This window comes from Python bivittatus, unplaced genomic scaffold (assembly GCF_059951505.1).
Source record: "Python bivittatus isolate LINGU-HERP-01145 unplaced genomic scaffold, Pbiv_v1 ctg000530_np1212, whole genome shotgun sequence".
NCBI classification, from domain to species: Eukaryota; Metazoa; Chordata; class Lepidosauria; order Squamata; family Pythonidae; genus Python; species Python bivittatus.
Genome location: NW_028277085.1, coordinates 1,854,024 through 1,864,985, shown reverse-complemented (window position 1 = coordinate 1,864,985; position 10,962 = coordinate 1,854,024). Strand labels below are relative to the sequence as shown.

The following is a 10,962-nucleotide window of genomic DNA, read 5'->3' as shown; positions in this document are numbered from 1 at the left end:
GGGAGGGGAAATCCAGGCTGCGCAGGGAGCTCTGGACTGGGGAAGCCTCTGGGGCATGCCCGAGAGCCGTTTCTTCCACCGGCCATCTCCTGTTCGGCACTGTCACCGCTCGGGGGAAAAGCCGCTTTTGTCTTGCGCAACGCAAGGCGAAACTTGAATTTCTGGCCGTCCGGCGGGTCCGGCGGGAGCAAGAAGTGCCTCCGACCAGGGCAACGTCCCACTGTGGATCGTGCTGCCGTGATTGGCTCGGCCTGGGCCAATCGGGCCCTTCCTTTCGCTTGACTCGCTCTCCGTCTCCTGCCAAAGTCAAGCTCACAGCCGCGTCGGGGTCTGCGCCCCGCGCTGCTGCGCTGCGCTGCGCTGCGCTGCCTCGTCTCTCCCGGGGCGGCGGCGGCGGCAGGAGCGCGGCTGGCCTCCGGGCAGCTGGAGTGGCGTCGCCGTTCGCCGCGAACCTGATCAGCCGAGGATGCCGCTTCTCCGTGACATCACGGCCAGATGTTCGGCAGAGCCACACCCCCGGGGGGGTTGAAGCTACCCGAGGAGCACTCGCAGGCTGGCTCACTTCTGCCGCCAGAATGCAGGGGAACGGCCGAAGGCAGGGCAGGCTGGCGGCGGAGGCAGCCCGCGCCCAGCTGCGTTTGGAGCGCCCGGCCGTGCCGGGTGGGGCTCGCTTCGCCTGAGGCTTGCCCTGGCCGCCTTTCCTCTTGAGAAGGAGGGGGACGGGGCGTGAGCTCTGCGCACAGAGCCCTTCTTGTGAAGCCTGCTGCCTTCCCTTCTGCAAGAGAGGTGCCCACGCGTGGGAGGCCGTAGGTGCCTTTGTTTGTAGGCAGGCCGGCCTTGATTCGTGCCCCCCAGGAGGTGTGGAAAATGGCCACGGCTGCCTATTTCGCTGCCGAGTGCCTCGTCTCCATGTCCAGCCGGGCGATCATACATGGTCCTGCTGGAGGACCAAGGCCTCCACCTGTTGCGGTGGCTTCGCCCCTCGCCGTCTTGACCCCCGAGGAGAAACCGGAGGCGAAGGAGGCAGGAAGAGACAACGGAGGGGGCCCCTCTGTGTATGCCGTAGCCAGCATTTTGGCCGACTTAAACCAACAGCCCCCCAAGTCTTCCTCGCTTCAGGTGGAGAAAGGACAGAGGACGGACCGAAGGGAGGAACCCAAGCCTCCTCTTCTGCAGGGAGCGTTTGGGGAAGACATGATCCTGCCGGCCAGCAAATGTGGAGGAGAAAGAACGGCCACACCTACCCTCTTGGCAGCAGCGAAGGAGCCCAGCCCGAAACAAAGGAGCAGGCGAGGGAGATGCCAGCTTGACCCCGAATTACCTCAGAAAAAACACAAATGCCACTATGTGGGATGTGAAAAAGTTTACGGCAAGTCTTCTCATCTGAAGGCTCACCTAAGGACCCACACAGGTGAGCTCTCGGCTTGGTGGTGGTGGTGAAACTGAGGGCTCCTGGACTTCAGACTTCCAAAACTGAAGTCCAGAGAGGGTGAGGAGAGCGCTTGAGAACTCAAGGCTTACATTGTCCCCGCTGCCGTGGCTGCCAGAGCAGGGCACTTAACCAAACCCGTTGTTAATGAATGCCAGCAGAGAACTGCTACCCGCCCCTCTCTTTTTCTTTCTTCTCCTTCCTCCTGCCTGCTTCTCTCCGGGTGGCCCGCTGAAGACCCTCTTCTGACCTCTTGCCCCCTGGCACAGCAGAGCAGTCCTTTCTGATGTTGCTAGTCCTTTGCCTGTTCTTCTGTGAGAGAGCGACATGTGTGGGGTATCTTAGGGCTCTCTGCATTGGCTACTACTCCCCCAAGTCTCGGTAGCCTGCTCCTGACATTCTCCAGGGCAGCCCTTATGGAGATGGTTTTAACTTTTTCTCCTTCTTTCCTTTCTTAGAAACATTCTCACAGAGGTGTGGGAGAAAACTCCTGGGCCCCTGTTAGCCCTACTGAGTCAACTTTAATGCTAGGAAATATAAACAGGCTGGCTCCGGTTGATAGTTCAACCAGGACAGGGCCTTATTCTCCCTACATTTATTCTAATCAAGAGGATGGAGGTTAGAAAGCCGGGAGCACCCTCTGCCTGTATTTTTCCCCACTGAAGACTGGCTGCAGTTTTTCGATGGGTGCCTCCCGTGGGTGCTGGCTTGGTTTCTTCACGTGGGTTATTTGGTAGAATAACTTTGCGTGATTCAGAGGGTGCCACCCAAGCAGTTGGGTAACTGGAAGCTGGAAAACGCCTCCGCCATCTATCACAGGGCACAACCCAGCAGGAAGGTTGCCTCTGGAATATCTGGACTATTGTGGGTTTAGCATAGCACATCACCATTGGGTAGGAATTATGCTCCATGGCATATGCGTTTTCTGTCTCCTGTGCTGCTGCCCTGCTTAACTGCATCGCCCTTCCCTTCCCTTCCCTTCCCTTCCCTTCCCTTCCCTTCCCTCCCCTCCCCTCCCCTCCCCTCCCTCCCTTCTTTCCTTCCTTCTCTCTTTTTCTCTTTCTCTTTTTCTTTCTTTTTCTTTTTCTTTCTCTTTCTCTTTTCCTTTTTCTTTTCCTTTTCCTTTTTCTTCCTAAGGCAAGAGAAGGTCACTGCCTCAAAACAGGACCTTTTCTGCTCTCCGGTCACTTCTTGATTTACTGCATCCTGTAGTGATATCCTGCAGAATCTAACCTACCCTGTGAATCAAGGCTGCGTTTGGAACAGTTCCTTGCCAGGAGACTCCTAGAGTCCAAAGCCCCTGTGCAAAGGCCAAGCATTTTCTCCAGCAAGGATCCTTCAGCCCTAAGCGGTTTATTCAGAATGAAGCTGGCCTGGCAGAAAGGGTGCCCCTTTCCAGGAAGGGTTGTTTGTCTTCTTTGCATTGGATCTTCATCGCCCTCCCTAACCGTAGCTTCCTTGTTGAGGGAGGAACACTGGTCCCCTCCCTTGCCACTCCAACTTGGCAGACGGTCCACAAATCACGCCTTGTTCTCCTCTTGCCCGAACCTCTCCTTGGCGTCCTTTTAAACATAGGAGACAAAGAGAGTTTAAGCTCATAAAACCAACGGGATATAGAAGTGGAGGCGGCAGTCGGAGGGGGAAAACCTCTCTCTTTGGTACGGGGGGGGGGCTTGGCAGCTGGTGCCCCGGGGAGAGGGAGGGTCGGACTCAACCGGCCCACGTCATTCAAGAGCAAGTTGGGGAAAGGGAAGTCAAACAGGGTCACTGGCTTTTAGCCACATTCTCTTTGTTATTCCTGTTTCAAAAAGGTGAACGCTTCTCCTTCGCCGCTTGGCGTGACGCTCAAGAAGAGATGACTTGAGCTGGCTTCGCCGTCATTGGCAGGGCAAGAAAGAAGCACAAAAGCACAGTTGTAGAAAAGGGAAAGGAAAGGAAACCCTCACTGCGAGGTGGTGCAAGCTTAGCTATTTTAGAATCCATGACATGTCACCTTCCAAACTGAGCTCTTCCTACGGGTGGAGATTTCTCCAAAGGGATGCTACTATTTATTTAAGGGGTTTTTTTTCATTGATTTGAAATGCTCCACAAGTTTTAAGAGCTCTCAGCAGTTCGACAGTTTTAGTTCAAATATAAACAGACAGAGATTGAGCAGAATCAGCACAGAAGAGATACTTAAAAATACTGATTTTTTTTTAATTGAACTATGATTAACAAACAATATCAGGTAACTGTATTCCTATACATCCAAGATGCAAAGGGGGGGGGGGAAGATATAGAAAGTATATAAAAAAACCTACTACAATGTAAATAGAGGCAGGTACTTTGCAGGTACGAATTTATCATATATGTGACGTATACCATATTATAGTCTATTGCTGTTGAGATAAACCATAAAATCCATCCCAATTTGATAAAATTGTGGTTCCTGTCTCTGATGTCTCATTATGTCAACTTTGTCTGTGATTTTCTTCTAACGTGGCAATTGAAGGGGCCTTGAAGCGATATTTAAAATCACGGATTTGAATACAAAGAGCAATCTGAGGGGGAGGAATGGGGGGACCAAATCTGTAGTTCTTCCAATCGCCATTTTCCTCATTTGGCCACCAATTTCCCACTTGTGTGCTGAAGGGCCAGGACAGCAGCTGTCCATTGCAGAAAACAACGTAGAGTTTAATCAGATTAAAACTGAATTCTCCCATTCCACTGGCTTATCCTCAAAAGGCCAAGAAAGGTAGATTTGAATGGGTTGTGGAAACAGACTCCTTAACTGTAATGTCCCAACAGTATATAACCAAGTCTGTCCCAAGGCTGATATCATTGCATGGTTGTAGCCTATCAGCCTCTGTATTCATTCCAGAGCAATGCTTCTTAAATAGACCATTTTTAAAATCTTCTTTCACAATAAACTCCAAAACATAATTTAAAATATGGAATGGGAGGAAAGTCATTTGTGAAAGTCTGTCCTTCTCTGTTTCCTTCATCCCTAGCAGTTCATGATATACCTGTCTCCAGAAGACCACATGCAGTGTGGTCACTGAACATGGTACAGGTTTAAAAGAGAGTGAAAACCATTTTCAGAAAAAAAAAAATACGTTCTTTCCTGTTAGGTGGTAAATGATTTCGTTGGAGAATTTAACGTGGGAATCAGAAACTTTCTTCCTTGGTGGACTTTCTGGCCTGGAGGAGGAACAATTTGGTGGACCCCCGTGGAGGAGGCCATAGAGTGCCAATATTTCCTTTGTGAAAATGAGGCTGGCCCTATTTGCTGTGGGCTGTATTATGGCACTTCAGTTTTATATATCATGACTAGAGAGTATCGTTTCCCTAAACAATTTTCTGTTGTCGTAAATACAGTATCTGTGGGATTGCAAACAAACCAAGCCTTTGCGAAACAGAACAAAAACTACAAAAACCAGACCAACCGTCTCCTAAAACCAGAGAGATGACAGCAGGGCTAGGGCCAGCTCGATTCTAACCAAAATCCTCTTTTGCAACGCCGTGTTTTGAGAAAACCCGTAGGCTTTGTTCAAACATCGATCTGAGGTTTGCTCATTTTGGAAGCCGCACTGTTTCGGATGAGTCTAGGCCACATGCTGGATGTTCCTCCTGGTGAACTTAGCCATGATGTAATAAGGGCACAAATGTTGACTTAACCCAGGGCTGGCTCTGACGTTCTTGGAATAGGCACTCGCTGTTTTCCCTGAACCCCTTGGCTGCCTGCTGACTTCTGCTGACCCGGTCTTCTCTGTTGTCCCTCCATCCTTGCGTGAATAAAGCTGTGACCGTACAGGATCGCTCACGTGCTTCGTAGGATTGGAACAGAGCGCGCAGTGTTTTGAATGCCAGTCGAAAGTTAAGAGGATCCCTTCAGGCCAGAAGTGGGTATCGCGTTATGATTGATGGTGGCGAGACAGACGCGGAAGAGAACCCTCTACTTGCTAGACAGGCCTGCGTCCCCCCCGTCCTCTTTTCTTTTCTCTCTGATTCTGTGCTCGTAAAATTATTCTATTGCAAGAAGAACAAAGAAACCTGAACCACATAGGAGAAGAAGAAAATAGTCTGCAGGTCGTAGGCGGGAGGAAGCTGAAGCCGTAGTGAATGTGTCTTGGCGATTAGCTGGGGACACAAAGAGCAAACAAAATTAAAAAAGAAGAAAGAAATCATAGAGCATGCACGAGTTCAGCTTTCGTTTAGAAGAAAAAAGACGCTGGTTCTCTCTTTCTAGAGGGAATGATACGTCCCGAAGCGGATCTGGAGTCCCTGCTCAGTCTTTGAAGTGGGCTCTCTGTAGTCGCTTTGCCCCGTTGTCCGTGTGGATTCTGAATAATGTATGCAAGTTCTAGGCAGACCTACTGGGCGTACGATTGTTGTTATTTTCAGCAGATTTTGGTGACCCTCAGATATTCCACCAGCAGTAGGCAGCTCTTTGCCCAGTCCTGTTTCTTAGTGAGCTGAAGGTCACACAGTTAAAATACATAAAATGGAGCCTTGGTGGGTTTTCAGGTTTATTTTCAAGAATGCACGTGAGTCCCTGTGCACCCCAAAGAACACTCAGCATCAGAGTCATGATAGATCTTGATCATGGATTCTCTGTTCTTGTTCTTCATCACCAGAGCAGTGCGTTTCAGACTTGGCAACTTTAGGGTGTGTGGACCAACACCCAAAATCCCTCGCCAGCCACGTTTGAAAACCACTGCACTACCATAGAGAATGTATTTGCACCAGGCTGTCCTTCTGCCCCAAGAGAGAAATTATGACTTTATAGGACGGACGAATGATGAATTTAGGGGAAGGCCTTGGGACACGGAGCAGCACATCGTTATTGATCGAATCTGACAGTTGATGTGCAATGGCATTGAGTAACATTTATCTTTGTTTCCTTCATTTCCATCAACAACATATGGGGAAATACGGTATGCCCTTCAACTGAGCATCCAAACCAGCCAGAATGCAGTTTTATGATGGTTTAGAAGTTTAGAAGTTTCAAACAGTATTCGAAATCCTTCGATGGCAGCGGTGGGGTTCTTTAGAGTTTTTAATCATTTTGCTAATCAAGTATTGGTGTTATGGATGGATTTAGTGGCTGCCCTAAGTTTTATCTTGCACGCTCTAGGCTGCCTAGAATCAGAAGCGCGGGTGAAATATACATTTGGGAAAATATAAACAAACGTTCCGAATTTGAAGGGCTAATCAGCACGGAGTAACTTATGTTGGCTTGGATGCTGGGAGATGTAGTCTGACACAACTGGGTGGCACCAGGAGGAGGAAGGAGCCCTGATGAACCTTGCGAGTTGGTTTTCCTTTGCACCAGATAAACGCCTCTATTCTGTCCCAGTGCTCTGTTGCAAAGATGGCTTCTACACTTTTAGGGAATATCTAAGGTCTTCCAACTTTTTCAGCACTGATCCAGACCAAAACAGGCTTCATATACTTGCACAGTCTGGTATTTCTATTTCTGGGAGATTTTCATCACTGTGCATGCCCTGAGATGTAGACAGCAATGATGAAAGAAAGAAAGAAAGAAAGAAAGAAAGAAAGAAAGAAAGAAAGAAAGAAAGAAAGAAAGAAAGAAAGAAAGAAAGAAAGAAAGAAAATAAAATTGGTCCAAGGGAGCAACCGCCCCTCCCTGAGAAGAATTCCCCATTCCTCCCTTTTCCATTTGCCTTTTGCAGGTGCAGGGAATTTGGGAGACAGTGACAAAGTTCTTGCTAATTCTTATAGGGAAGGAGGACATTTTAAAATCCAAGCGCACTGAAATATGATTCCAGCTGGAGCAATAAAAGTCACCAGAGCAACCAGGAATCAAGGCCAGTTTATCAGTGCTTTTGGTACACCCACAGACAATAATATTTCACCTGCTCCTCTACCTACACTCAGAAAGCCTTTCTGGAGGCCACTGAGTGGGTCTTGGAGAAATGGAGCTCTTGGGGCCTGTCCGGTGAGTGGGAGCTAGAATAAAGCAGGAATTCCGTCTGCGGAAGGATTCAGGAACGCAATTCCGGTGGGTTGCAGCCTGTTTGAATTGAGGCACGAGCAACAGGTGTTTTGAGATTTTCCTGCACAGCAATAACGTGTCCAGACCGGGCCTTGAAATGAAGGAATTTCATTTCTTCTCTGGGCTGTGATCTGAGGAACACAGAGAGGAGATCTTCACTGTGGATTTTTAAAATGTTCTTCTTCAACTGGTCTCCACACCTTCTTAGCTTATAAATGGAAGGGGTGAGGAGAGAAGGGCCAGCGCATTCGATTCAGAAATGTCAACACTGGGGGAAAAAAGTGCTTTCTGGCACAGAAAGCTACTCTTCTTCAAGCCAGAGTGCTTTTCTTGAACAGCTGGGAGAAGATGAAAGAAGCATTTAATCGCCACTGCCCTGATCCATGTTCGACAAACATTCATCCACTTCAAGCGTACTACAAGTTGGTTACCACAACATGCAAGGAGGGAGAACGGAATGAATGTTAACAAAATTAACATATTAGCTTTGCCCTCATATCTCTCTTGTCATGTGCAGGACAAACACTGGGAACGGGGTAGGGCTCTTCTACCCATGGACGTCTTCTACGCAATGCAGAGAACCAGAAGACCATAGCTTAAAATATCTAAATGGTGCTCAAGGAGTCAGCAGCTACTTGGCACCTGTTGGTGCCTTGACACCTGAAACAGTGTTGGCTGGTACCTTCAGACCTCAAAATGATTTAAAAAAATAAAAGATGGCTGCAGTGTCACCAAAATGGCCAAGTTTTATGATACGCCAATGTTCTTGTTTGACTTTTTAATTTTTTCATGTCATTTTTGGGCACCTGGTATTCCCCAAAGCTACTGTCTTCTGTTCCCATCCAAGAAACCTGGCAAACAGTTAAATTTCCACAGCTACAAGTCGGGCAGGTCAACAGAACTCTTCTAACTGTTTAATCCATCCAGGAGGTTGGGTGTTACCAGCCAGAAACCTGCAGTTGGCAGTCACAGTTAGTCCGTGCCCCTTGACCGCTTCTGTTTTCAAAACCTGCTGGTTATGTTCACACTTTATCTTTTTATAGGTATGCGCTTATAAACAACCATTCTATTGGAATCTGGACACCCAGGCTGAAGGTCTGGTGTGGTCTCATGTCTTAATTGCTTTGAGCTATAATTCTCATTGTAATGAATTGGCCATAGACAAAAGAGTAAGCCATGGAGCATTTTCTGGCCCCGGGCCTCTATTTACCCAACCCCCTCAATTCCCCCTTCCAATCTCTTTACAGTAATGAGCCAAACGGGCCCGGTATGAGTTCCTTGGCAACATTTGCTCGAGATAATGGCAAGGGAGTGCCAAGGGACTAATTAGCCTTGTTAACATATCAAGCTCACGTTGGAGACAGGAGGCTTTGTTCTGCTCTTTCCAACAGAAAATTGAGAAGGCACAATGTATTCTGATATTTGGGATCTTTTAAAATACAATAGACATTTACCCAGTGGCGCAGGCAAGCTGGTTTAAGCAGTTTTGCCCAACTGTCTGGGGCTGAAATGTAGCCGTGGATCTTAGCAACTTCTCTCCCAATGCTGCCCGTGGTGCTGGAGAAGGAAGCCTGCTTTCCAAGTGGGTTTATCATAGCAAAGAGCAATTGTAAGAATATCAGCAAGCAGTTTTCTCTTCCATCTGACCAGGAAATTATCCCGAACCATGGCAATATCAGAGCCACAACCGTTGAAGGCAAGTTGATTCAAGACATCAAGTGTGGGGTCAAATTGCTTCTGAATCAGTTTGGATGTGCTCAGGGAAGGGAGTCACATATTTAATTGCTCCCCTTTGGGCCAGCAACTCACTGTTCACATTTTTTTCATCTGCTGCTGCTCTAATCCTGCTTCACAGTCTCTGGAGAGTTTACACAATCAAAAACGCTTCCCAAAATAATCTCCAGGCTCACCTTCTGCAGCCTGGTGTGCTCCTAACAGCTTGGACTTTAACTCTTCTTCTTTTTAATCTATTCAGTCATGTCGGATTCTCAGACTGCCTGGATAAGTCCCTGCAGTTTCCTTGACAAAGTTTTTTAGAAGTGTTTGCCATTGCCTCCTTCCTAGGGCCAGAGAAAGGGACTGGCCCAAGGTCACCAAGCTGGCTTTGTGCCTAGGCCAGGACAAGAACTCACCGTCTCCCGGTTTCTAGCCTGGTGCCTTTACCACGACACCAAACGGAAGAGGTCATGATGGAGATATTGAAGGGGGATACACTCTTTGGGGGCTTTCGGAAGTTGGGATGTTTTGATTTTGGAAAGAGATGGTCTTGGAGGTGGGAGGAGAACTCTAACACAGCCAATGGTCAGCAGTGGGTTGCCAAATTCAACCCACCAACCCACCAACTGCAACCAATCAACAAATTTAAGTGAAGAGAGTCCCTTCCGAGAAAGAAAACACGCTTGCAGATCTGCAGCAGAGGACCATCTTGGAGAGTCACACGTGACCGGGTGGGGAATCCCAAAGCTAGATGGTTGTCCTAGTCTTCTGTCTCCTTGGGGCACGAATGAAGAGACCCAGAGCAGGGTTTCTCCCCTCTAAAGCAGAGGAAACGATTCATGTATGCCCCATATTTTATGATGGGAAGGGATGGAGCAAAACTGCCCTCCACTTGACAAAAGGTGCATGCAAAGCAACCGTTGGTTTGGATCCATTTGCAAAAGCAGCTTTTTTGCATTTCAACACACATGTGTTGGACTCCTGTACTGTCTGGCTGCGCACGGCTGGGGCATGTCCAAACCTGGAGCCCTAGAATGAGTCTGAGAAGGCCACGTGACTCGTCCTTCTGTTTTATAACTTGAAGTGGGCCTCTGCGTTTTCCTCCCGGTTTCCCTCCAAATAATCCTGGATTAGCTGTTTGGATCTGAAATGTTGCTGACAGAGCCAAAAGGAGAAGACGCAGCCACAGCCCAAATTAAGGGCATGCGTTTCAGAAGTCTTTCTTAAAGGCTCCCTGCTCTGTGAACGGTTCTATTTTGGTTGTTTACTGGTCATCTGGCTTTTGCTGGAGAGGAGCTCACGTGGTTGGGTGAGATCATTATCTTACTGTATACTGGTGAGACAACAGCCAGACAATGAGGGTTATTTAAGTGCAGGCTGAGAGGCCAGACAAACGTATCCTGTGTTTTGCAAAGCTTGTCGTTTCAGCAGTTTACGTTCAGGAGATTCACTTGCACTTAGAGGAGAAACTGGAAACATGAGTAGTTGGCTGAACTCGGGAGAAGCATTCTAAGGTATTTCGACACTGGAGGGGAAAAAATTCAACCAGATCTGGACAAAACATTGTGGAGCACAAGGCCTCAGGAAGTTCTCTTGCACAACCTGCACTGAAATGAAAGGGACCTCCGCAAGAGTAAACAGATTGTACACGTCGGAGCTCCAGGGGTCTTGTGTGTCCTCTCTGACCTACCAGGAGCACACAATCACCCAAGCAACAAGAAGACTTTATTTTCTTTTACCTTCCCCTCCAGAACACAGTTTAAAACCACCAGCCTAGATTACCTAGATGCCTACTTCAGGCTTATCTGCATTTGCACAC

The 10,962-nt window shown here is 48.2% G+C and overlaps 1 protein-coding gene across 1 annotated transcript in view; it reads left to right on the top strand.

Annotated features, from left to right (window-relative positions):
* Positions 1-306: 306 nt before the first annotated feature.
* The window catches only part of KLF13 (KLF transcription factor 13), a 29,090-nt gene continuing 18,434 nt past the window's right edge, over positions 307-10,962 (top strand). The window contains exon 1 of the mRNA XM_088148325.1: positions 307-1,411. Coding sequence (XP_088004451.1) covers positions 868-1,411 — 544 coding nt within the window. The 5' untranslated portion in view covers positions 307-867. The remainder of the gene's footprint in view (positions 1,412-10,962) is intronic.